Source organism: Alligator mississippiensis, chromosome 6 (genome assembly GCF_030867095.1).
Source record: "Alligator mississippiensis isolate rAllMis1 chromosome 6, rAllMis1, whole genome shotgun sequence".
NCBI classification, from domain to species: domain Eukaryota; kingdom Metazoa; phylum Chordata; order Crocodylia; family Alligatoridae; genus Alligator; species Alligator mississippiensis.
Genome location: NC_081829.1, coordinates 91,458,538 through 91,486,427, shown reverse-complemented (window position 1 = coordinate 91,486,427; position 27,890 = coordinate 91,458,538). Strand labels below are relative to the sequence as shown.

The 27,890-nt window shown below is 45.8% G+C and overlaps 1 protein-coding gene across 1 annotated transcript in view; it reads left to right on the top strand.

Annotated features, from left to right (window-relative positions):
- TRUB1 (TruB pseudouridine synthase family member 1) overlaps positions 1-27,537 on the top strand; it is a 45,916-nt gene extending 18,379 nt beyond the window's left edge. The window contains exons 4-8 of the mRNA XM_006264738.4: positions 10,936-11,017; positions 19,715-19,787; positions 21,938-22,077; positions 23,156-23,212; positions 25,289-27,537. Of these exons, the coding sequence (XP_006264800.1) occupies positions 10,936-11,017; positions 19,715-19,787; positions 21,938-22,077; positions 23,156-23,212; positions 25,289-25,503 (567 nt within the window). The 3' untranslated portion in view covers positions 25,504-27,537. The remainder of the gene's footprint in view (positions 1-10,935; positions 11,018-19,714; positions 19,788-21,937; positions 22,078-23,155; positions 23,213-25,288) is intronic.
- Positions 27,538-27,890: the final 353 nt, after the last annotated feature.

Sequence of the window (27,890 nt, the reverse complement as noted above, 5' to 3'; positions counted from 1 at the left end):
CGACTAGCTTTTGAAATGCTGAGCAGTGCTGTGTGGCAGACTCTAGAAAGCAGATGTTCCTGAAACTGTGAGAAGTGAATCAAGCAAATATTTGCTACCTACTTCCAGTGTTATCTCACACACATTTGGAAAAGTGATACTCCCCCAGCCTCCTTATTTTAGACAGAGAGAAATGTTTCCTCCTCTTCGCTGAATGATTTAGAGATATAAAGGCTATGGTGAGGACTGATTTAGGGCTCCCTTCTATACTGTTCTGCCATGGAGAAGGGTTCACTGAAGAAATATAAACTCACAACCACCAGAAGGAATTGCTACTTCAGCCTGTACAGTAAAGCATGCAGATGTTGGGAACTTCCAACAGTAACGCTACGCAAACAACCTTAACTCTGCCCCTTGCAGGTGCACAAGGACGGTCTCCTTCATTACATTCCCTTCATTACATTTTCCCATGCTGCTGCTTGCAGAATAAAATATTATCGTGCACTTGCAACTTAGTGCATCTATAGCAATGGCCTAGGAAGAACGTGCTTGCTCTGAGGGAGGACAAGCATGGGAGGAAGCTACCCAGAAAGGCTGTGGAATCTCCATCCTTCAACATTTTTAAGAGCAGGTTGGACAGACACTTGATTGGGATGGTTTAGTCAGGGGTGATCCTGTCTCGAGCTGGGGTTTGGATTAGCTGACACCCAGAGGTCTTTTCCAGCACTCCTTTTCTATTATTCTGTGGTCTCCAGAATACACTATATGTTCTACAGTTGCCATTTTTATGGTAGCCCAGTGGACCAGTCTCAGCAGGGAAAATGTGTCCTACAAATTAAGTGTAAACACAGAATAATATCAGGAACCTGCTGGCAGACAGAGGTCCTCCTGAGCCTCGTGGCTTATAGGATTAGAGAAAATAATGCATTCCAGTTTCTGTGGCCAGACACACTGGGTGCTGACAGATGTGAAAACTAAACTAACCCGGGCTTTACCAGAAGAGGGAGCGCATTACTTTGTCCTGGCTCCACAGCGTCTGTATAGATCGGACGCTTCAGCAAGGCTTTTTGGCACTTTTATCAGCTCTTAGATAAAATCACCAAAAAGCCCTGCAGATGTGCGTGAACTATATAAATGTTGGGCGAGCTGGGTAAAACTAATGCAGTGCCTCTTCTGGGCACGCGCTGTGCTCGATGCGGGAGTGCGCTGAGCTTAAAGTAAAGCGCTGTTCCCCCCCCCCCAATCTGTAAGCAGCCAATATGTCTAGGTGGCTTTGACTCTCTAGCCCAAATGAGGATGTATCCATCTGCACTCGGGGCCACTGGGTTGGCCTTTAGCTTGAGTCTGGAGCACAGCTCTCAATTCACACCTAGGAGCTTTAGGGGGGACCCGGACTGCTCTGCCACGGCATCCCTGCAAACATTTCATTTCAGTGCTCAGCTAGAGTTGGAGCTAACTCCTTCATCCATTGAGTTGCCCCTAGGAAGCCTGCTGTCCTGGGTTAAAAGTAGAACCGGGATACTTTACAAAGTTAGTTTCCTAGACCCCCTGCTTAGTTATCTGAGGGCTTGTGTAGTAACCTGGGCTATGCAGAGATGCAGCGAACAGTGACACAGGACCACTGAGGTGCCCCAGCTGTTTGCTGCAGCTTTGATTTCAAATGGCATCGCTCCTTCCATCAGCTGCATGAGGTTGGACTGCTGATGAGCTCTGGCAGCATCTTTTGAAGTAAAAGCTCCAGCAAACCTCTGAGCCACTCATCTTTAATTTGATAACCTGCTGTGAGCTGAGTTGCAAACTGCCTGGATACAAATGATCCAGCTTCTAGTATATATATATATATATATATATATATATATATATAGTGTGGAGTTGCTAACTAACTGCAAATGAATGGAAATCTATGGCACTATTTGTACCCGTGCAACATCTTGTGCATCTTTTCCCATGCTGCCACTGAGCTGTAACTCGGCATAAAACCTATTATGTACCATATTCCTTTGAGTACAAGATGCCCTGCAACTTTAAGCCTTTCCCAAATGTTCTGACTTTCAATTTAAGAAGAAAAAAATAAAGCATCAAATAAAACATCAATGGTACATAAGGTGGGGCAGGGTGGCACCTTTGCGAATGACTGGTTCAGAGGCATGAGCTTTGATTGGCAACAACCTGCTTCTTCAGACATTATGAAAGGCCTGGTAGAGAGAAAGGGGCTGGGCGAAGGCACGCTGTCAAGAGATGTAGAGTGGGTTGAGTGGAGCCATTGAGATGAACAAGGCAGTTAACACTTGGAGGAGCAGTGGTTTTAACATCTAGTCCAGGGACTGGGATAAGAAGAGATTTATTTACTTAACTCTAATTTAAGATGCAGGAAGAGACGTTTTGTTTGCTTTGAACATACTGACCCTTTTCAATGTGGATACACTAAGAGTACCAGTTTTTTTCCCCATGTGTCCCACCTTGAACAGATCAAAACCAATTTTCATTGGAGCACTCAAAGGACATCATCCCTCCTACAAACCACGTCCATGGCAATTTTGATCTTTTCTTTCTTTTTTGCTCGAGCTGCCTTCATAAACGGGAAAATGTCTAATATTTTTTGCTTTTTTGGGGGTATAATTGGAAAATTGCTGTCCCACATTTCTCTTGTTTCCTCCACCTCCTGGCATTTCTGAAAGCAACTGAAGCATGTTTGCTTAAATTTTTTAATGAAATCTCACAGAAGATTTTAGAAAGCCATACTGAAGATAGGGTTCGTGGGGAAATGCCTCTACAACCTGACTCCCCCTACCACGACGATATCTGCATTGCAGGTAATAGATTTGCACATGCGTGGTTGAAATTGTAGGATTTCCCTGGCTCCCTTCCCATTCCTTTTTCTTCTGCACTCCCTGCCCCCAAAAATACAGGTTATAAAAGGGTCCTAGCTAAACAGCATAGGTATTGCCTGCTGCCATCCCACTAGCGAGCTGGCTCACTGTGCTGTGCATCTCTCAAGTGTGTCTCTCTTTCATACTCACCCCAGGGGCCTAATCTATTAATAGCTGTGCTTCATGCTCTATTAATATTCAGACTTTAAAAAAAAAAGTATAGAAAATCGTGAGGAGGCTGCCCTGCCTTTGCTTCAGGAGCAGTTGCCTCTCTCAACAGGGAGTGTGTTTGAAAAGCCAGCTCCAGTTAATATTTTTCTTTTATACTTTATCACTTCTTTTGTCCTGTGTATAAATTATGTTTGTGTTTGTATGCTAGGTATACATTTCTTCCTCCCACTCCCTGAAAGAAAATCTAGGGCTGCTACATTATGAGACCGTTCTTTTTAAATAAATAAAGAGCCTCTTGGAAGTCAGAAACAGAAAAGACCTGTTAGCAGATCCAGCCTGTTTCCCTTGCAAAACAGCTATGTTGCCTGTACTGTACTTCTTCCATCTGCTGATGTTGAGATGCTGCTACCACCATCATTTGGACCGTACTAGTGTCAGAAAGCTTCTCTGGAGTCAACGTACATATGAACTTTCTTAATTTTCTCGTATTTTGGGTTATATCTCCCTTTGTGTCACTTTAAAATTTTTTCTTTCTTCTATTAGCATCTCTTCCTCCTTTGGAAAGTCTGTATTATATTTTTAGGTGAAGAAAATTCAGAATTTCCCTAAAACCATCTATTTCAGATAGTGACATGGTGGGATAATTGGGGTGCTAGCGTATCCCTTGCGTGATCCATAGCACAGGTGCTAGAGATTGGAAGTGGAAAGGAAAAAAGTAGCTTGCATTGTAACAAAAGGAAATGACCTTTGTCAGAGAAGTGGTTCCTTTGTCGACTGGGATATTTTGGTCTTTGCTGGTGCAAATGACCAGAATTTGCATTCAAAGACCCTGCAATGCCAAGCAGGTGCACCTGCAGCCATTATTAGATATAGCAAGCCCTTGCCGGTGTGTTGCTGAAATCTGGGTATGACTTAACGTTCCTATTTTCACGAAAACCCACTATTTTGTTCCATGTCTTGGAGCTCTCTGCACGCTCCGGCCACCTCCCCCAGGCAGCTGAAACTGTTCCTGACCTCTAGGAAAACTATCTACTGCAAGCCCTGTGATGAGCAGTTTTAGTTTTTCACATTGAAAGTCTGGTCAACCCATGTTACAGTGTTTTAAATAAGAGGCTGACATAAGGGGTCAGAAAATCCAGTTAGTCCCAGGGTAAAGATCAGATAGTTTTTCAGCAATGACAGTACAATTACAGCATCTAGCAGTAAATAAAATTTAGTGCAGCTTTAGCACAAAGTCAGCTTTTTTTTTCTTTCAGGAGAAAAATGGACAGGAGAGAAGAGAAGTTGTAATGCGTCTATATTAAGAGGACATGTTTGGTGTTCATTAATTTTGGAACTTGCTGCATCATAAAATATAAAATTGCTCCTTTTATTTGTTTCACTCAAACTCACTGTTTTTTCTCGTCAACCTGCTTTCAAATTGTTGAGGCACTTTGGTTTTAATTGGTCTGAATGTGACAGCTGCAAGTCCTTTGTTTTCTAAGTTAATTGGGACTAACATAATCCTTCTTTTTCTCCTGCCTCTCTTTTTGCATTGTCTGTTCCTATCTGTTTTGAACAGTACCTAGCATCTTGAGACGGCAGACACCACCATGGCAGAAACGCAAAGTTCGGTAGATAACTAAGTGTAGTAAGGAATTAATGATAGATCGTATAAATCTGTGGCTACATACTGAATGCAGTTTTTAAAATAACCCTTTAGGGCATAGTCATCAGTGAACAGAGCGGCCCAAATCTGCTCGCAAGATGAACTCAAGGGTATTGGAAGTAGATGCACGAAGCAGGCAGCTGGCTGACTGGGACATTGTGGCAGGCGTGTCGATCCATTTGGGCTCTACCTAACAGCTTGCATTGTCCGTGCGTCACCTCTCGGGTTGGTCTTTCGACACGTTTCCAGGCACGTACGCACGTTCTATTTTTGGTACATAGGATTTTTTTCTTTCGTCTCTATCTCCCGCGCCAGGGTTCTTGGCCTTTTTTCCCTCTTGCGGTCCCATGTTCAGTGCTACTCTGGAAATTAGGTCATCCTCAGATGAACTCTTTAAGAATTGCTTGTGCCTTTACCTGCAGTCCTCCTTTTCCAGGAAATTCTAGCAATGGGAGCCATCCTTGCAATCTTCCCAGCAGCTACTAGCGACTCTGTTTTGCAGTCACTTGCATCCCAGGGGATGTCGTGCTCTTCCATGTTCTTAAAGGCTTTTAAAGAGATGGTAATTTAGGGTTTCAAGGCTCTGGCCCTGTTCCAAACAAAAATTTGATATATTAACAATTAAAACTGAGAAGCACCATTCTGTGGTCTCTGGCATTTGCACTGATAAGTGGTGCAGACAGATCTGGCAGTCAGCCCAGGGTCTCTTACCACTGTGGAGTTAATAGCGAGGGCTACAGAGAACCCTTTCAGCAGTGGAGAATGCATTGCAGCCCCTTCCAGCTCCCAGGTTAAATCCATATCCTTACTGATGATAACGCTGGTATATTTGCAGTTGAAGGCTAATGCTTTGTTTATAAAGGCTGTACCTTAATAGGAGCAAGGCCATCGCTGTTATCATGGGGAGCGTTACCACTGGCGCTAGGCTTTCTCTGCAGAGTCGAGGCTGAGGGCTCCTGTTAGTAGATGGGTGGTGATTGCAGCATTAAGGTCACTCTCGTGCCTCTCAAGCGACAAAGCTGCTGCTTGGTGGCATGAGCCATCAGAACGGGTGACAAATGATCCCAAATGCAGAACATCTGGGTTGTGTTGTACTTTATGCCATCCCTGACAGTGTGCAATGGTTGAATACTTGCATCCCATTTTAAGGCCTGCTTCCTCTCTGGGCGAGCGGGACAAGCCAGTGTTGTGCTCTCTTACGGCGTGGAGAAGTGGGTCCTGCCTAGGTCACTTGGATGCCGGGGCTTTGGGGAGAGGTCTGCATCTGGTCTTATCGTAGAGGGGCTGAGAGAAAGCAGTTTTAGAGGGAAGAGGCTCTCCCCCTGTCAACATCAATGCAAGCAGTTTGAGCTGGCAGTGCCTCGGACCACGTTGCGCGCCATCCCCTTGTCCTGTGGGGACCGTGAAATGCCCGTGCCTTCTTCCTCCTTCCCCTGCAAGTTATGTTATCAGCTGCCTGTCTCCGACCGAGTCGTCTCGACTGCTTTCCAGGGGGCAGGCGAGCAGGTGATGAAGAGGATCGTGACTCCCTGTCGTCTGAAATCCCACTCTTAATTTGCATCGCTGTTGCTGGGAAGGAGCGTCCACGACAGCACAGTGCACTCCAGCGCTTTGTCTGTCCCTAAAGCTGCAACTCTGGCGTTGGCTCCGGTTGCTGTGGCAACGAGAACCTCCCTCTCCAGACACCAGCAAGATTTCTGTCCAAAATGGACTTCGTTGCAGCGATTGCATCCCTTGTCACTTGGAGACTGGCTCGCTCTGTTGTGCCCTGCGTGGGACCGCTCAGAAGCTGTGGCTAGGGCAGGGTGCTGCCCCCATTTCTCAGGCTGGGCTGCACGGTGGGGAGCACGTTAGTCTGGCTCTCGATGATCCACAGGGGTTGCTGATAAACTTCTGGCTGGCATTCAAGGTGCTGGTTTTAACCCCTCAGACTGGAAGTGCTGTGAGTCCCGATTACTGCAACGTGGCCTCCCTCCCTCCCTGCGACGTGCAGTTGAGGTTGGCGGAGGGGTGGGCGGGTGGATGCTGCTGCTCCGGTATATCTGGGAAAGGTCCCAGGAGAGGTCCGATTTGGTGATCTCTCGAGCAGGCTGCAACGCCCATCCTTCCTCTGCTCTTGTCACGGGTTGAGATGGATATACTTTATGAGCAGTTGATTGATCATGGGTGACTTATGATTTATGCAAGTCATTTGTATGATTTAGATACCGGTGGAGTTGGGATGGAGTCCCCAGAGACCCTGCAACTGAATGGGGGTCTCTGGCTATTGCTGAGGGGAGTGCAGTGAAAGTCCAAGGAGAGGCAGCTCTGAGTTTTGAGACAGTCACATAAACAGTGCCAGAGGAATCGGAGGTCAGCCCAGCATTTTAGCCTATTCTCTACACGTGCCAGTTCCTGTTGCTTGCAGAATAGACCTAAGATCCTGTACGTAACCTATAATACATGACTACCTATTCCCAAGGATCTTACCGAGACCAGTCATGAACCAGTAGTGGCTCTTTTCTCCCACTGCTTCTGCGCGGGTTGCTTTCTGCAAGTAGGGACCATTACTTTCCTTGCTGTTGTAATCCATAACTACCATGTCTACTTGCATGCATGGCATGCCCTTTGTCCAGAAATTAGCCATCCAAAATTGAGGCGCCTGTTTTAAGTGAGGAAGCTGTTTTCCGAGCAGGAATGGACGAGTGGGGATGTTGGAATAGCTGCCGGGGGGTGTGCTTTAACCCTCTCACAGTTGCTGTCCAATTCACCTGTAGCTTTGGGCTGAGCAGTAAGAGGAGAGTGAGCGGTGCTAGTGAGTGGACACCGTCCCTGCTCCGTGTGGTCAGCATCCAGCCGTGACTCTGGAAAGGTGTTTTTTTTTCCATCTTTCTACCATCTCAAAACAAGTTGAGCATCTTATTTGGGAGCATCTAGTATACAGGGAAATATGTTATATTGTGACTTATCTCTATACTTGGTTAAGGATCTTTTGGCATTTTGCCATGGTTTTTATTTCAAATGAGAAAACTTTATGATATTTCACATTTCAGGGATAGAAACCAAAGCCTTCCACTCTGAGTGATGTTGTTTATATAATCTGCTTAGATATAACATGCCATATATCTCTTCACTGCTAGGATGTTAGATTTAATGTGTCATTATAACAGACGACCTGAGGCGAGTTACTGGTCATCAAGGCTTAAAAATCATCCTTCAGACCCAGGAAATGTTGGAGTTTCCATTTGGGAACTTCTGCTATAAAAGTGTGGGGTCTACAGCATGAACTTGAAAGTTCAGGATTGTTGCAGTGAATCTGATCTGTTCACGTACTAATTGTAATGTATGATTTACCAGCCAGCATTTTTCTCTCTGGCTATGGTGCGGTAGTTCAGGGATTATTTTCCTTTCTTCTATATTCACAGAGACACAACTGTAAATCAGACCCCTTTTATCTCATAACAGTTATTTCAACATGTTTAGGGTTGATATAAAACTTACTGTAGTCCCTTCTTCAGTTTGACATGGCGTGGAGCATCCCGTCTTGCTCCTCTGTTTCTCTGGTGTGCAAGCTTGGGGATTTTTTTCCTCTCAAATGCTTACTTTTGCAAATTGAGCCTGAGTATTTCGGTGGGATTTGAGCACCAAACACCAGCTTTATGATAAGTAAGACAAAAATGTAACGCATTTCCTATTTTAATATCCCCCTCACCTTTTGTTTGGTAGCTGTTCCCATGGAGTCCCTCTTCCATTTCATAGCACCTAACTAAAGAAACTCTGCAAAGTGGTAGGGCATCACAGAGCAAAGTCCAGACCTGCTCAGGTAGGTGGCATCTTCATGTCCTCTCAGGGCCAAGGTCATGGGTGTAATCTATAAATTACTACTTGCATTTTTTTAGTACTTAGTGGGTGTACAAAACAAGGGTGTGTTACACATTAGGAAGTATAATATGTTACTGCTTACACCCATTTATTGGTCAACTTTTACCACCTTTGAATTTGGTCCTGAGATCATCGTGGGAGATGTGTCCCTTTTGTGCTAAAGCCAGATTCCGATTTCATCTATACTGCCTGTGGCGCACAGTTTTTAGCCTCCTGAGGAATGAAATGGTTTAAGCTATCTATAGTCTTGAGGCTTACTCTAAAGGGGCATCAGAGTGACCTGTGATATACCGTAGGTCAGATTTGGATGGTTTAATGGTACGTTCTGGTTTTGAACTTGGTGATGGTGGGATTCAGTCTGGTATGCTGTGAGGTCCCATGTACTGAGAGACATGTGAAAGGGATAGGGAGAGGGACTGATCCATAAAAAAACTCCCATTAATGCCACTGCTCTGATGGGGCCCAAGATCCGAATGTCTCATTGCCTGCGGTACTAGAATTGGCGGTGTGGGAGAAGATGAATGGAGTAGGAAGTACAATAGAGAGAAAAATAGATTGACATATGAACAGAGTTGTTGGTTGTATCCATGTTGGACTAAGGACACAGACAGACAAGGTTCTTTGGGTAGATGTGATATCTTTTATCAGACCACCTGAATAGTTGGAAAAAAATGTTCTTTGCAAGCTTTTGGGCAAAAACACCCTTCTTCAGGCATTGGGAGAGTTTGCTGGTGAATTGTGTGCTCTCCTGGGTAGAATAGAAGCCAAACCTATTCTAGGCTACCCAGGAGAGCACACAAACACCAGCAGACTCTCTCGCTGCCTGAAGAAGGGTGTTTGTGCCCCAAAGTTTGCAAAGAACAATTTTTCCAACTATTTTGTTGGTCCAATAAAAGATATCACGTCCACCCAGAGAACCTTGTCTGTCGATGTATGAACAGGTTACTCCTACCTCACAAGCTTAAATCTTTTGGATGAGACATAAGTCATGACAGTCGCTGGCCAGTCAAGATCCCACGGTCGTTTTCATGAATAAGGGTATTCATTATGATGTCCTTGCCAAATTCCAGCACTGCTCATGATATTCATTTACTAAAGTTGGCTCGTGATTTCACATTGGATTCGGCATTTTTCTTTGTTTCAGGTCTAGACCATTGTGCGGTTCTGTATTTCATGCCTAAGCAATCGGTGTGCTTTGCCTTACAGTCCATTAGTGGCAGATGAGAGACATTGGGTGCATCTACACAAGCAATCAAAGCGATGAAATAAATTCCATTGTAGTTTGTGTCGGAGTCAGCCGCTCTCAGGTGCATGTTTTACACGGGTGCTCAGGACTTCAGCAGTTAGAGCCAGGGCAGAGCAGCCCTAGGCTGGCAGCAGGCTCTTGGGGTGGGGGTGGAGGGGTCAGCTGAGTGGTGGCATTAGGCAGCGGAGGGGCTAGCTGGCAGGCAGCCCCCACACTTCAGCACCCTTGTGCCCCAGCCAGCCCCTGTCACAGTCTATGTGTGCGTTTGATCACATGTAAGTACTTCACCATAAAATAGTACTGCTCCCTTAGGGTGGAGTTAATTCTTCTGCATGTAGACTGCATGTGTAGACTGGGATGCTTTGCTGCGGAGCTAGCTGCAGTAAAAGTTCTGTTAACTGGCATCTTACCAGCTGGCATGCTCAATTAGCTGGCATGCTGGCTTGCAAGATAAAATGAAACCAGAAGTGCCCACCGTGGCCCAGGGCAAAGCAGCCAGCACTGCCAAGCCCCCATGGCCCGGGGGCACAACAGGCTGTGCCCACCTCCCTGTCCCACGGGGCCCACAGGCTCACAGGAGGGGCAGCGATGCGGCAGGAGAAGCGGTGGCCTGGGCCGCTCAATTAACCGGCATTTTTTGTTATCCGGCGTCCCCCATTCCCGAGGGATGCCGGATAACAGAGCTTTTACTGTAGTCTACTCCGCAGTAAGGCGCGCATGTAGATGTACCCATTGTGTCTCTCACTGGGTTAGGATGAAACCATCATCATCATCCCTTCTGGTTGAAAACAGCTACATGCATTTATGCTTAAATGATACCTTATGGTCTCTTTCTCTTTCATCAGTTGCCATACAGTGTTAAGCCACTGAAACATTAGGACTTAATGGAAGTAATCTTACTATGGCTTAAGATCACCCAACTCTTTCTGGGATTCTTCAATCAGTGAAACAATATGCCCAGGAAATGCTTACTTTCATGAGTTTCCTATCGTATATCTTTGCGTTTGCTTACCAAGGGCTGTCCAGTTGGCTTATTCAAGCCAGATCTGGAATAGAATTATCTAAAGTTCACACTGAATGTCCGGCAGACTTTCTTTTTAAAAGCCCTTGTAGACATGACTCATTGATCTTTCTTTCTTTCTTTTTTTTTCCCTTCCCAGAAGTACACAGTCATTGGGGAGCTAGGAAAAGCTACCGACACATTAGACGCCACAGGAAAAGTAACAGAAGAAAAGCCTTATGGTAACAGTAAATTAATCATCTCTGCTCTAATCTAAGTGCAATAAGTGGTCTCTGTCAGAGTAAAATGAAGAATAGATTTTGGACTTCAGAAATCAAATTTCATTTCAAGTCAAAGCACAGATTTATTTCAGCATTAACTTCAGTTTCTGTAATCTCAGGAAACTGGGCTCAGCACAATTGTTGATTTTCATTTTTTAAAGAAATCAGCATCGAAGGAGGAAGGAAAGAAATAGAGTTAGGCCTGGCCATATTTTTTCCCGTTTGACATGTTCTTTCGTTGTCAGTTAGGTTCTCCCTTTTCATTGCACAGTCCTGCGAGGGACATCTCCTAATGACGTCTTTCCAGACTGAAAGTGAAGGAACATGTCAGCTTCCCCTCCCAAAAGTCCTTTTCAGTAGAAACATCTTGATTTTTTCAATGGTACAGAGGACTTTTCATACACTTACTTGTAGACTCCCTCTTTTTTTCCCCCTGAGATGCCACTTTACAATGCAAGTAAATGTATTTCTCTGATACTGAGAGCCTTGAACTAACTAGCAGCTATGTCAGTTCATGGTTCCAGAGTTGGTTAAATGATAGCTTAAAGAAACCACTTCATCTCCTGGCAGTATTGCAGGACTGATGGAGGACATACCTGAATGTTTTTACCATTAATTCTTTCGTAACACAGAAAATAAAGCTCTAGGTAAGTGGTCTCTCAGTAACTCCTACAGGCCTGCTTTGTTTATGATGCCAAATAACAGGTAAGAGCAACATATTACCCTTCATTATCACGTGATGGAAGAGGTATACTTGTGTTCCCCTTCCCTTTTTCTTACTGCAAATGCAAGGAGATGCCGCAGTTGGAATGAACCCCTCTTCCAGTTTGAATTGTATTCACAGTGTTGAATACCAGTATCTTTTTTACTCACTTGTGTTGCAGGAAGATCTTGCTAATGTCGTTTTTATTTCAATACTGAGATGTTACCAAAAATCCAAGACCAGTCAGGTTTTAGAGAGACAAAACTACAGCCTGTCTGTGATCAGGATCTCTTTTGCAAACTTAGACACAGAATTAAGATACAGTTTCCCTTAATGATTCCCTCTTCTAAATGCCATATTAAGATATAATGACATTCCCCAATGATTGTCCATTCCCTCTTAGCAGGTAGGGACTGCCACTTAAGTCAGATAAAGAGGCAAGGGACAGTTCTGTAGGTCACACTTTACCGTTTACATGCCAAAGCAAAAGAATAACCACTTGTCTTAATGCCTACCTAGCTACCTGCCACAGCACGGTATAGATTCTCATTTATACCAGCTGGGGAAACACAGGAGGTAGAGGAAGGTGACCTGTGGACTGGCAGCAGGTCATCCTGAATCTGCTGAAATTTCCCAAATCCCCTTAGTGTATATATATGCCTTATTTTAATAAATGTTTTACTTTTAGTAAATGTTCTCAGATTGGTTTTATTTAAATGTCTTTGTTTCACTGAGACTTTGGGAGCTAGACTGAATCGATTTTTCTGTGGACTCGGAAGATGCCAATTAGCTGGGATCTATGTCCTTGTGAACGTTACAATCCCGGAAGGGAGGATTTCTTTCTTTCCCTCACACTCGGGGAATGCTACTTGCCATATCCAGCTTCTTTTACTTTGCTGCCAAGTTAGTTGTAACATCTGCAAAGGTTCACGCTGAAACAGACTTTGAGACCTTCTGCTTTAGCCATTCTTCTGCAGTTTAGCATAAGTCCCTTGAAAATGGCCAAAGCTCACAATGGATGTTTTTTGTGATGGGCTTTTACTTTTCTTCTGTGCTCCTGGATTCACATCCCCAGAGCACCTTTAACTCTACCCATTCATTTCTTTCCCATGTATAACATACATTTACTACATACAATTCAGTTCTAATCAAAAGGCACAACAGCCAGCTGTGACTCGCCTGTTCCCCAGACCGGGGATCCATGGTCTGGTGAAGGCATGGGGAGCAGGGGAGAGGAGGTGGCTGCAGGCTGAACGCCTGTACTGCTCCATCTCCCAGGAGGAGTTTTACCAACAGAAATTTCTGAGAAATTTGCACCGCTATAAATGAGTGCCTGTTCATACCCTCTGTGAGGCTGACCCTATTCACTGCAGAACGTGCACTAATTCATAATGAAATAATAGCAAAAGTTTTTAAAACTTGATTCCCATTTCAGAACAAATGCATCTCACAATGCTTTCCCTTTGCTTAGGGTTTCATTTCTTTACTGTGTGACAGACTTACCCAACTGAGCTCCAACACGTCCTGGGGCTAATCCTTACTTCCTATTGGTGGAGCCAATCCACCAATCAGGAACAAGCTGAGGAACGTGGGTGCCGCCCCTTTCCCGTAGGGAGGGGGAGAGGAGCTTCCCGACCTGATTGAGGACTGCAGCATGGCAGGTCTGCTTGACTTCAGGGGCCCCTGAAGCATATAAAAGGAGAGCGTGAGGGCAGACGCAGCGAGGGACTCAACAAGAACGGAGCTGAGAAAAGCTGGGGAGAGCTGTCCCCGCGGGCGGTAGTCTTTGGCTTGTGGAGACGCCGCTGGAGGAGCCACCGCTGGAGCTTCAGCCCTGGGAGGAGGGTGAGCCTGCCGGGCCCCCACACGGTGCACAGCCCGGTGCACAGGGCCGACCCTGGCAGCTTGGTTCCCAGGATACTCAGTGCACATAGTGCTGCCACCAGACCCTGGAGCTGCACATGATGGCTCGGGTCTGCCACCCTCGGCGTGCAGCCGAGCGCTCTGTGCCCGCGGTGGTGCACAGCATCCCAAACCCTAAGAGCAGCGCCATGCCACTTGGGTTTGCAACCCCCTCCCAGGTGTAAGGCCGGGCACCTGGGAGGCACCATCGGGATGCACCAGAGGTCCAGCGGGCCAGGCCTGGGCGGTGGGACCCACACGAGGCAGCCTGATGCTCACCACCCCATAGTGTTAGGAGCACAACTTCCCTGGTTGATCAGGCCATGAAGTCTTGTCCGGGGCTCCTGGTTCCCGTGTCTGATGTCGAGACAGGATCTTGGGTCGGGGACAGGATCTCTTTGGGTTTCCTTCAGCAGTGTTCTGCAGGGTGCGCTCTCACCTCTCTTTATATGCCATATAGCTTGCATTTCTTAATGCATACAATTAACTTAAGCCTTCCTCCTAATGTATATTAATACTCCTGCTTCTGTTTGCCAAATATGGTTACCTTTAACTGGGGTTTTCTATTCTGAGGTCATCTTTTCATCCTTAGATGGGGGTAGGTTTTGCTCTGACTGTTCCTTTTTTGCCCAGGTAATTTAGGTAACCAACTTCCAGATTCGTTTCAAATCATGGACAGTATTTTTCCATCTTCTCCTTTCACTGGGTGCAGGTCTTGACCACAGTTCAAGCTAACCATGCGGCTCGAGCTGAGCACAAGGGTCAAACCCCAGCCTGAAGTCCTTTGGGTCCCGACAGGAGTTCAGCACTGGGCCTAACCAGGGGGAGGGAAGACAGGAAACCCGCAGCAATCTCTTTGAAGCATCTGCTGGGCCCTTAGTGGAGAGTGCGTGCAAAAGGCTGCCCGCTGCCTGAACCATAAGCAAGCACTAAATTTTAGTCCTAAAATGGTCTCTAGGCAGCACTTCAAAAAACAAACTCCTGTAAATACAAGTTACACATAGGGCAAGGAGGTGTTGAAAAGAGCAGCTTGTGTTTATCACTTTTAAACCTTTAGGTTTTTGTTTGTTTGGTTTTTTTTTTGGCGGATGGTGGAGTTGAATGGCAAAAAGGAAGCTTGTGCAGCTAGATCCAAGTGGAAACTGTTGCATGCATTTGTGAGAGTGGCCTTGGGTGGTAGCTAGGAACGTAGTTAGTGCTCTTCTTTTTGGGAGAGCCATTTAAATGTGGCTTTTTTATGTTAATGATGTATAACAGCATGAAGCTCACTTCCTTCCCTGGCTCCATGTAGGATATGTCAAGGCAGAGGGAACAGAATTTGCAAGACTGCCCCAGGCGCACTACCACTTAAGCTAAAGTCTCATTAGCAGAGTTGGTGAATAATTTGACAAATAAAAACCTTTTTTCATCTTTTTGATTCATTTGCAACTTGACTTTGGGCCTGATCATCAACGGATGTAAATTGGCAAAGCCCCTCGAGCTGCTACGGCCGCTGTCATCTTCATGATTTATTTCCTGGTTGCTTTTTTTTTGTTGCTACAGTTTATGGGTATCTATCCTAAACGCATGTCGGTCTTTAGGAGGCATGACAATGCTCTTTGCCCAAGTCATGCCATTTTGTTTGGTAGATTTTATTTTGTTCGTTTTATCTGCTGACCTGTTTTACTGCTCTAATCTGATCAGTAGCTGAAAGCACTATTCACCTGGAAACTTCTGGCCTCAAAAACCAATAGTTATTCTGGATTTGTGGGGAGCATAGCAGTCCTTGACTTGCTCGTGCGTTGGGATGCTGAGGGAATGATAGCAGGGGAATACTCCATCGGTATCCACTTTGTGCAGAGACCTTTTTGGTCACATCATTTCTCTAAGTGTTTAGGACAAGCTTTCTAAAGCATTTTTATAATGCGTACAGCCCATGACAGATATGACAGCTGTATTTTAAACTGCTGTGGAGCAGGGTGGCAGATTTTTTGATGCTTGCATAGAAGGACAAGGTTCCTTTATTGAATCATTTTTTTTCTCTGGCGCTTGAATCCCATACGAAGTGATATTATAACTCCTGCTGGATTATATTATCAGATGGGACTTTATCTCCTATCAGGCAAGGAGAATTAGAGGATATCCCCACAGCAGAGGGGCCTCAGGTTCAGGACTGAAAGGGATTGCAGGGAAAACCGAAGAAACACAAGCCCGGGGAGGATGTTTAGCATGAATGTGGGGTGCCATGGTGGTTGGTTGAATTACCAGCAATACTAACCCCTCGGAAATAGGTAAGCGTGCACTATATAAAGCGTGTGGATATGCTTATTAAAGCAGGAGGGCTATTCTTCCAGCTTATGCGATGTTCAACCAAAGTCAAGGGCCTAATGTAAACCCATAAAAGCAAAGGCAGCTCAAAGTGAAAGCTAAAAAATTCAAACTGACATGTTGAGCTTTGCAGAGAACGGGGAAGGGGCAGCCTGGATATTTATCCTTTAAAAGGATATCACCAGGATTTAATACTGGGCTGCTCGCGTCATGAGAAACAATTGGAGAGGAACATGAATGGTTTAAACCCTCTCAAACTCATCTGCAGGTGCTTATTGGATAACACACTGCACCGGTTGTTTATTAAGGCCCGGACTAGATCAAACCTCACATATTCACTTTTTTGGAAAGATTAGTAAATTGCCTGTAGTACAAGTGATTTCCCCGGGGGCCATCATGGCTTTTTCTACTCCCCTCTCAATCTGGAGAGCGTGAGATCAGAGCGGGAATTGGACCCAGGTGTCTCACTGGGTGCCCTGACCACAAATCTAATCCAGGGGGTAAAAACTGAAAGGCAAGACAAGCTGACACTTGTGCTTAGATCTGACATGCCAGATTTTCGCCTGGAGCAAACTGGGGTTCACAGTGGAAATGCTGACGGGATCATAAGGATACTGTTGTGTCAAGCTGATTTACTGCCATATGGCATCTGCTGTGACACCTTGCTCCACTGCGGCACTACAAACGGCAAGGCTGTGAACAGCCCTGGACAGGAGGCTGTTCAGGGGGGAGCTCTGAATTGACAGTATAAATGATGCTACTGTTCCCCTCCTCCGTTCGGATGCGCATTGTTCTCTCTCAGCATCCTTGACTGATTTATGAACGGCTATGGCATTACTATTAATGATACTTCTTTAGGCAGCTGCTGAGCATAGTGGCAGTGTCTGCTCTCGAGGTTGCAAAGTGTTTAGGTTGCACAAGTGAACAGTTAGTCGTTTGGTTTTTTAAAGCTGCAGTGGGGGAAAAGCTTGTCTTTTGGAGGAATAAGCCTTATTTATACCCTGACAGCTGTCTGCTTTGAGGAGAGCTGCAAGGAAAGAGCTCCTTAAAGACTGAAGGATGAAAGCTAATAAAGGGACTGTCATTTTATTTTATGCAGAGTGTCACTTTGCCTGGACTCCAGAAAGATAACACGAGTCAAATCCTTCTGTAAGAAACGGCACTACTCAGGTCATAGAAAAGGAGGGTTGGAAGGAGCCTCAGGAGGTCATCTAGTCCAACCCCCTGCTCAAAGCAGGACCACCCCCACCTAGATCATCCCAGCCGAGGCTTTGTCTAGCCAGATCTTAAAAACCTCCAAGGATGGAGAGTCCACAACCTCTCTGGGTAACCTGTTCCAGTGTTTTACTATCCTAGTGAGAAATTTCTTCCTGATATCTAACCTAAACTTTCCTTGCTGCTACTTGAGACCATTGCTCTTTGCTCTGTCATCTGCCACCCCTGAGAACAGTCCAGCTCCATCCTCTTTGCAACTAGCCTTCAGGCAGTTGGAGGCTGCTGTTAAATCCCCTCTTAGTCTTCTCTTCTCCAGAAGAAATAAGCCCAGTTTCCTCAACGTCTCCTCATATGTCATGTGCCCCATCCCCTGAACCAGTTTTGTTGCTCTCCGCTGGTCTCTTTCCAGGTTGTCCGCATCCTTTCTGTAGTGGGGGGCTCAAAACTGAACACAGGACTCCAGATGTGGCTCAACTGCGGTACTACAAACTTCACCACTGCTCTTCTTTTACTGCCCACGGAGCTGTATCATCCGACCTCTGATGCTGCCTGTGGGTCATGGAGTAACCAACAGGCAGTATGGAGAGCATGTTATGTGGTGGGCCAGTAAGGGGTGCCTATGCTGAGCCGCCCACCTCACTGTGCTCGACCAAAAACCACACTTTGAGTGTCTCTCCTGGGGCACCTATGTCTGGCCACCCGCCTATCTGGAGCAAGCCTGGGGTAACCGCCGCCACCACCCGGGCCTGGGTCTTTTTTAGGGCTCTGCGCATCCTGGGGTACACAGACCCTGCAGACTTTGGGGGTGCTTTGCCCCCAGCAGGATGTATCTGAATCCTTCTTATAGCCTGCAGCATTAAGAGTAGCCTCCCTTATGTAGCTGAGCAAAGGGAGCTCTAAGGTTAATCTCACCCTTTCCGGCACCCACAGTGAGGCGTGCTATAACAGATAGCTTTATTGATCAAAGAGGGAGAGCATGGGGAAGGAATACAAAACAAAAGGAATATCGAAAGGAAACTGCTTTGAGCAAATCAGTATAGGCTCGTTTGGCCCTTTTGATATGCAGGTCCTAAATGAGTGGCTAAATATCAGGTAAGTTACTCACATATTCAACCCAAGATTTCTGGAGGCCTATGCTTCTGCACATGTGTGTTTCCAAGAAGACGTCTCTGCTCCCAAGATGGAGTGACCCTTCAAATAACCTTTCTGATCTCCTCACCTGAACCCCACCAAAACCAGGTCTTTTCTGAGCACCACTGATGCTGACCAGTCAGTTTGAACAAATGTGTGAGCCCTCACCTTGAGGAGTAAGCACTGCCTTAGGATCGCCCCTCCAGGTCAGTGGCTTTAAGGTTACACAAAGCACCTGGACCCATGAAGAGGGAACACCCCCCCCCCCCCCGCCCCCTTAGGGGATCACCTAGGCAGCCAGGTGGTTGACAGACTCATGGGCAGAGAGAGAAAGAGAAGAGAAAAAAAAACCGCCCAAAGAGGGGGCTGGGATGGAGCTTTTTCACGTTACATGGCCCCAAAGCTGCTGCTGTCAGCAGCCTAGCCGCAGAGAGGATACCCGCCGCTCCAGGGCCCAGGCTGCACAGCTCTTGGTGGTGGCAGCCCCAGCTCCAGGACTGCTGCTCAACCCCGCAGTGGCTCTGGCTTTCGGGCTGTGCAGAGCAGCCCTGCAGCAGCTCTAGGGCCGTGCTGCACGGGGTGGTGCAGGGACCGGAGTGGTCCCTGCACCACCCCGGAGTGGCTGGGGCAGGGACTGTGCCAGCTGCAGTGCCCCCCCACATCCTGTCTGGCCTGTGGACTGACCCCATTGCACTCATCTGGCCCCTGGGGCTGGATGAGCTTGACACCTCTGTTTTACTGGAAAGGAAATATTTGCTTTACTTTTCAAATGACCCTTCATGTCTTTCCCCTGCAACTCTGGATTTCCTGTTAAGAGAAGTGGCCTAGTCTGAGTTAAGAAATTCTCTCTTTTATGAGTCTTTATTAAAATCCAAAATATGCGTGATTTTTCTAGTCGTGCGCAGCTTACTCAACATATGAATGTGCAGGGCGGAGTGGAAATAGAAAATATTAACAAAATGATATATGCTGGGATTCTAGCAGCTTCTGATTACAGTCAGCATGGTGTGTTAGGAGTCCTGAATTTTCCTGCTGACCACCAGTTTCAGTAGAGTTGACATTCACAAAATCTGTTCAGATCTGTGGAGTGGATGGGACCCCCCAGGTAATTCAAGGAGATAAAGGAACATGGGTCAGGAGAGGAGATGAAAGGAAAAGGTGAGGGAAGCAGAGGGGGCAGGAAAGAGAGAGCTTCTCCCTTTGGGTCTTATTTATACACAACCTTCTGGTCTAGATGCAGTTACACAGGGGAATTGGACTCCATACTGAATATGATGGTATTGCATGTTTTTTTCATTGCTCTGTTTGGCATTTTTTCCTAGCTTGGATGATACCCACCATAAATACCAGTGGCGCCATATCAGTAATCAGTGCTAACGTGTCCTCTTTCCTCTTGACAGATCAAATAACAAAAGGAGATCTTGAAAAAGTGCTGCAGAAGTTCACAGGGGACATAATGCAAGTTCCTCCACTGTAAGTCCGGGATTGCTTAGATCTGGGCATGACTAGTAGTGATGCTCCCTTTTGGGAAGCTTTTCAGCAGAAGTCTCTTTTGCCAAGAAGCTGTTTTGACAAGAGGATATCAGCAAGGCAGGCTTCGGTTGTTGTTAACCTGCCAGGCTCACTGCCGAGGGTTGCATCTGATTTAAACATAGGACACAAATTGTCCCTTGAACTGTGCTTTGTGGTGGCTAAATTTTAATATAGAGCATCGTCTGAAGATGTTTTTACAGGGTTTTGTTGGGACTCTCTTATCTGTTAGTTGGAGGAAAATATTTTGAGGCCTCCATTTAGTTCTATAAAGTAAAGGGCTTTTTAGGTTTCATGTAGAAATATCGGAGATCATTTTAAAATTTACATGCCTGAAAACCCAATTCTGTTTCCTTCAAGCAAGTGATATATATGTGCATATGTGTGTATATATGTGTATGTGTGTGTATATGTGTATATATCAAGTGCCCGCTATCAATGAAATTACATTCATTGCACTAGTGACACATGGCCTTATTCAAAGCTTCCAACATCAGGCTTTGAATAATGGGTAAATACCCATTAAGATGTGTGTGCGTGTGTGTATGTGTACACGCACACATACACACACACACACCCCTTACCCATTATTCAAAGCCTGATGTTGGTGGCTTTGAATAAGGCCATCTGTCACTAGTGCAATGAATGTAATTTCATTGATAGCGGGCACTTGAACAAGGCTATGTAGTTGGCAGTTGCTTCCCCAAGATACCCGAGACCAACACTGGAAGGTTATTTCAGGTCAAATTGTGAAGTGGGGCTGTGTGAGGGAACTTGCCTGTACAACACCAGCTGCAATGGCCATTGATGAGTCCAGCATAATACTCTGTGCCATAGAGCTGAGTGGGACAACTTGTGTGAAGCAGAAGGCCTGCACAAATGACACCTTTTTACTGGTGTAACTGGCCCAGCTTTTGTACGTTGAGGTAAATGACAGCAGGCTCATGAGCATATCCGGATATAACTGCATGCATTAAGTACTGTTATGGCACTTGGAAAATGAACAGCCTCCAGGATCATTTGGGGACAGGCAGTGTCTAAACCAGTATAAGTAGGCTTGGCAGAATTTGGTTTCAGTTTTTAATCATTTTGCCAGATAATATCAATGCTTATTTTTAAGCATTTCTTTCAGTTTCTATTGATTTAAAATTTTCAGGATTGTGAGAAATTAAGAGGCTTGGGGGGCAGACAATTTATTAATGGCGGTATACTCTTGCAATAGTGCAGTTGAACTGCCCGCCATGACAAATGGAAGTACTGTAGGACCGCCGCCAGCTGAGCGGCAGAGCTGCCATCAGTCTTGGCTCCGCTCGCCTGTAGCTCTCTCGTCCACCTTGTCACTTCTTCCCTTGTTCGCAGTCCCTTGGGGCTCCTGGGGGTCGCAGTCCGAAGCAGTCAGCACAGGTCTGTAGGACTGCCCCCCTGTTGTCACACGCTCCGTCAGCCATTATTTTTCTTGTGTCCCCTTTCTATAGATTTTGATTATTAAAGATGGAAATATTCTTTTGTTGGTGTGTGAGTGCGAGGTAAAATCGACGTTTACCAGCATTTACTGATAAAAATTGAACCCTACCAAGCCTAAATATAGCTGATGCCTCTGTAGTTTTCCATTTGATTTTTTTCTTAATCTGTGGTAATTCTCTGCCAGATTCAAGTCAATTAAACCTCTGCAGGATTACCCGGTAAATGGGTAAGTAAGTTAGACCTCTGTAGGATTACCCTGCCTTCTGTCCCCTCCTGATTTCTTGGTGAAAAAGCTGATTTCACCCGTGTAAACGTGCCACGTGTCCAGGCTCCGAGTGAAAGGCGCTCTTTTCATTGTAAGTGGTAAATTCAGCTCGGAAGCCTTTTCAGACGCAAGTGTCAAATGATTGACTCTCTTGTGTTTAGTTTGCAGTTAACTAGTTGCAACATAAACAGACCCCTGTGTCTAAAAGGTTTTAGCAGCACTCGTTTCTTCCTTTTTTTTATAACCACTTGAAGAAGATTAGAAGGGTAAAAATGCATCCTAGTGGAGTGCAATATTAATAGTGTCAAAAGCCTGGAGAGCTTGCGTTCTGCGTGACACGCTTTTGTATGCTCTATGTAATCAGCTGGTCTGCTTTGAAGAAAGATGGACAAAGGCTATCGTTTCTCATGAAGAAAGGAGTAGCAGTGGAAGCAAAGCCCGCTCGGCCAGTTAGAGTTTACAACCTTTCTCTCCAGAACTTCCAGCCGCCGCTGTTCACGCTGGGTAAGAGCCAAAGATTTGACACGGGCTGATGCCCTCGGCCCGTTGCTAAGGATTGCCTACACGTAGCCTGGGACCGAGATAATGGGACGGGTTGCCATTCCCACGCTCGGTGGTTTTGATGCGGGGCTGCGTGTGGACATTCCCGTTCTGCAGCGAGCGTGCTCCCTTTGGGTTGAGCCGAGGCTGGTTAGACATAGATATGATTCCACGTGCAGCTCTCGGACTCGCTCCCTCCTTCGCAGGCCTCCCTGCTCACCTCTCCTCTCTCTTGCCCCGATCCCGAGAGCTGCTGCCAGCTCTGTGGTGTCTTGAAACGGGGAGGGACACTGACACCGTAGGGGAGAAGGGGTTAGCCACCACCTGGAGAAATGGAGACGGGTAGCATGTCTAGAAGCACAGCAACTAGAGAGAGGCCCTTGTCATTCTCAACCTGTTTGGTGCTGAAGGTGAGGGCAGGAAAGACTTCTCCCTTGGGAACTGCCTAAGTGTTCCCTTGGAAGTCCTTTGATGTACTGTATGTTGTATGGTAAGTAGGTAGGAGCACTATATTTCACTACCGTGTGTTATTTAAGTGGTTATTTTATGGTTGGGTGATTAGCAGCTGATCACAGGGGACTGGGAAGGGGGGTAAGCTAAAGGTGGATTTTAAAATGTCACAGTCCTTGTTGGAGCTGCCGGCGTTTTGTGCTTTGCGTGGCGTCGGTGCTAGGGGGTGGGGAGGCAGCTCGGGGTAACACTTTCAAATCGCTGTTTTTCGTCATTAGAAATTGGGAAACTTATGACCTTTCAAAACCTTTCAAGTGAACAAGGCTGAAGCTCTTATTAAAATGCCATTGCCAATAGTTAATTTATAATGCATTTGCTGAGTCGCTGCTATGTTTGCCTTCTCCCCTCTCTGGCTTTGCAATCTCACCCGCACATATGTTACAGGATGAATAATTTATATCGTATTCCATAAATATTTTATCACCGGATTGTTTGCTTAGTGCATTTTTACATTTGTTTGGGAGCACTGTTTCTATGTAAAATAGATTTCATACTGGGCTGACAATTTACCATGTCACTGTTAACATTGCAGATGTTGAATGTGGCGGTGGCTTTTATGTCAGAAGCTTGGTCAGTGACATTGGCAAAGGTAGGCAAAGAAAAAAGCATGACAGCTTAAGGAATGAATGTCTCTGGTAATACAAGAATATTCTCATTTTCCATATCTCTGGTCACCAGACCTGTGTGTTGGGTTAAAATGCTGAATTCTCATCATTCATTTTATGTACTGGAATATTTGCCAGGAAAGGGTAAGCAGAGGAGGGCAAATATTTGCCAAGTGATTCCTGGTGGAGACTAAAAATTGAGGTCAGTAACAACATTGGGGTAGGGGAGAGGGAAATCATATGGAAAATCTTACATTACGGGTGAGCAGAGGAAGAAGGATAAGTTGTTTCTTTTAAATTCAGAAAGCCTTACCCTGACTATATTAAAATCCTGCTTGCTGGAGACCTTTTCCCATTCATGATTATTTTGCTGCCTTTCATCTTTCGTGAGCTATGTTGCTTTCTTATTGGGTTATTTGTCTGGTTGCCCTACATCAGAGGAGTGGCGTGATGGAGCATTGGATAGACCATTTAAATGCTTTTCAAGGCTAAATTTGCCGTATGGAAAGCTGAATGGGAAGAGAGACAGCAAGAATTTCAATACCATATTTTGTTCCTTGGCAAGTCAAGGCTTCCCTTTTCTTGTTATTGTCTGTCTGGCATTCTAGCTTGTGTTTAAACCTTTGAAAGACAAATTAAAAGCCAAGGTCCCTGCCCCAAATTTGTTCCTTTTCAAGATTTGAAGTGCAATAGAAATCCTCCCATGGCTGAGGGAATGCAGGTGTATTTTAAACTCTATAGTTCATCCTACATCTAGTGGCCCACTTTGTGTGCGTGTTGTAGTCTTCTGACCCTGCTTACCGATTCATTTTATCTTAATGATAATGAATTATTCTCCCAATGGATATTAGATTTCCCCCCTTCTTTTGGCTTATACTGCCCTAATAATTATCGTGGGGGGATTTTTTCCCAAAATGCCCATCCCTTTTTTCAGAAGGTACTAAAGCACTGACGCTCTGGAGGGCTTGTCTCCTGCAGTGGCAGTGGCATCTGATGAGAATAGGGCCAAGTGGACCTGCATCCACAAGCATGCTCCCAACCTAGTAGTGCACCCTGATGCTGCTCTGGGCTTATCCCTCTGAGCTTGCTCTTGAGTCTTCTGTCTCCGGCACACATGAGAGCAGCTTCACGTCTCACCTTTTTGGAAAACATCGCAGGTGGGTGGGAACGTTGCTTGGACCCGTCTTTGGGCCCCGCTGCTGCCGAAACCAGCTTCTGAAGCCAGCAGCAGCATAGCTGCATGCACACAATGCCAGGCATCGGGCAGTTATCCCTGTCACTCGGTGGTAGTCAACCCTCCTCCAGCTGACAGCTACACTGCACTGGGGTACGAGGCAAGCCCGCCAGCAGCGAGATAGCCTGCCTGAGGGTGCCACTTCTGGTATGGGTAAGTTTGGTACACAGACACAGAGTTTCATTCCTAAGACCTAAGAGTTTCTTTACTGTCCGAGCCCCCAAGGTCTGGAACAGCCTGCCACCGGAGGTGGTTCAAGCGCCTACATTGAACACCTTCAAGAGCAAACTGGATGCTTATCTTGCTGGGATCCTATGACCCCAGCTGACTTCCTGCCCTTTGGGCGCGGGGCTGGACTCGATGATCTTCCGAGGTCCCTTCCAGCCCTAATGTCTGTGAAATCTATGACCTAACGTTGCTTCTCGGCATGGGGCTCAGGCTCCAAAGTCATTGAGGCATTGTTGAAAATTTTACCCTGAGGGAATGAAGAGTGCATATTAGATGCTGCTCTTCATCCTGCACCCAGTGGCCCACTGCTGTTTTAATTTTTCACTTCGCCTGTTCGTTAGAATTTGGAAAATCTCCCGCCAGCCTTTGATCTGATTCTGTTCGGCTGGAGCAAGCCTGTTGAAATCAAAGAGTGCTTGACATTCCTGTTGATATAAGTGAGCTGAGAATCTGAATCAGACCCTTTTTCTCCAACTAGGAATATGTGGAAACACTCTCTAGAAATATTTGACGTGGGATTTTTTAATGAATTCTGTGATTTATAATTCGGGCTGTTCACTGTTTTTTTCCTGGTTGTTCCCCCCCCTTTTCCGTGTAGAACTCTCTTCCTGTGCCAGTGTGCGAGAGCTGACCCGAACCAAGCATGGGCCATTTACCCTAGAGGAGCACACGCTTCATGAAGACAAATGGACAATTGATGAAATTGCACGGTCCCTAGAGCATTGCATGTCTCTTCTCCCAGAAGAACCGTCACATAAAAAATTAAAGACCGAGCATTCGGAAGAATCTGCTGTGAGCTGTGAAGATAAGTGATAAGTCAGGTCAAGGAAAAAGACTGAATGATTGAGACATTTTGAGATTGGACCGGGATAGTCTTGCCTTCCTGAGTAAATTTACAAGCCTATACATGGAGGGTGATATACTGCAGTGCAAGGAGAATGACCCCTTTCTCTCATATGCACAAAATATCTAGTGCTTATTGCTTCCTCGCTTCTCTTCTGTTTTATACACTGAAAAAAGGTCTCTTGCTAAAAACTAGCTCTTCGCTGTATGCTGGAAAGATGCTGAAGGGAGTGTATCTTTTTATTACTACGTTGATACCAAAAAAAGGTGTTTTATATTTTATTAAATTTGGTAAATTTTGAGGGAGAGAAACAATTCATTTTTTGTGTAGCTGTTAGTCAAACTCAAATCCTGAAATATCACTGTAATGAAAGCCTGTGCCAGTTTGACAGATGCAGAAATGTGGAGTGACATTGTATTTCTTTTCTTTTCTTTTCTTTTCTTAAAGAGATTCCTTGAACTGGAAATGATTTCACTGTAGCCCTGAAATGGTTTCACTTGTAGTCCTTATTATTTGGTGTGGTCTTTCAGTGGAACATTACCCAGAATAAGTCAAGCACAAACTGGGCTTTTAAACATACCATTCAGTTAACTGCTCAAAAATAGAAGCAATCTCTAATGATAAGTGGTATTCCTTACTAATGTTAAATGGCTTGGAGCAGTGGGCACACAATCAGTGCACCAGCGTATAGCTATTTCTTATTTTCCAAGGGGCAACTTTACCCCAGAGTGGCATGACTTACCCTGGTAGACTGACATATCATGTGACTGCTTCTCTAGCACACCAGAGTAATTGTGCCATGTGTAGTAAGGAAGTGAGAGCTGGGGGAAACTCCCACTTCTGTTTGCCTGAAGGAATAATGACCAAAAAGAATATCGCTAAAAACGGTGGCTGCCCACTGTTCAAGGCCAAGTGGAAACATAATTGGACCTACCATATAATAGGCCATAGGCTTTTGCATGGTAGTTCCTGCAGTGGGGAAAATTGTTCTCCTCACCATGTCTGTCAACGCTCTTGGGCCCTGGAAGTTGGGGCTGCCCCATATCTGTTGTGTAGAGACACTGCACTTTGAATTTAAAGCCCCCCAGATGCTGGTAATGGAACCTGCCATTTCCGCAGGTGAACGGTCCTAGCTGTTAATTGAAGAAACCCATCCAGGATTTTACAAAGAGTAGGGGTACAGCGAGTGGAGCTGCAGGTGTGGCTGCACCCCTCTCTCTCCCCCTGCCTCCTCCCTGCTCTTGCACCGTGGGAGCAGCAGCTGGGGACTTAAGTCCCGAGGAAAGTAAGAATCCCCCCCCTGCTTTCCCCTCCATGCTTGGAGGCATGTCTGCTCTCCTCCTTTCCACGCCCTTCCTCTACCCCACCTGCTGCTGCCAGCATCCGCACTGTCCCAGGGCAAGGGGAGTTCCTGCCCCATTCCAGCTGGGCTATGCTTATTCAGGATGATGGCAGCTGTGGCTGCTGTTCCTGCTCCTGCTCCCAGGTCGGTGGAGAACGCCTGGGGGGAGCAGGCAAGGAAGGGGAATGCACCCATCTGCTGCTGCCCCAGCCCCAAGCTGAGCCCAGCACTCACACGGCTCAGCTTCTGCTTCTCTCGCTCCGGGGACAGCGGCAGCAGCAGGCTGTGGAGCAGATGGAGATGGAAAGGTATATGTCTTTAAGCATGGAAGAGAAGGGGGTGGGGGTAATTCTTACCTACTTTGGGACTTAAGTCCCTGGCTGCTGCTCTTGCGGCATGGTCAGAAAGTGAGGTGCAGCTGTGCCACTACACCCCCTCTGGCTCTGCCCTAGGTTAATGGTTTTCAGCGCTGAAAAAAATGTTTCATGTTCCTAATTTGAAAAACACTGAATCTACTCATACCGTTGTCCCTTAAACTACAGCAGCCAATAGCAAAGGTCTTCTCCTTTTTATGGTACTTGTAGAACGTAACCGAGTTGCCTCTGAATTTTCAGTCTTCTAAGTGAAATCAGACTAAATAAAGATTAAGTTTCTCACTGTGGATGCTGGAGATTTCTGCTTATTTGTGTAGTTCTTACTGATAGAATAAGAGATTTTAAAATCTGGATAAGGTTCCTGAAGTATAAGACTTTTTGAGTTTTTATCATTCCTCAGGTAGTAAAGGGCTTAGTGTTTTCCTTTTAGTGTCTGCATATCTATTCTGGGTCTAGGTGAAGTTGACATATTAAGACATGTAAAACTAGGGAAAAGTGTGGTCAGCTTCAAAAGAGAGTTAACACTTTGGAGGCTGTTTATTTAATGGTCTAGGAGAGGCAAGGTAGTTAAGATATTTCTCTTTGTCTCCTAAGAAAACCAAATGAGGCAGCCAACAATCACTTTTCAGTGTGCATTTCT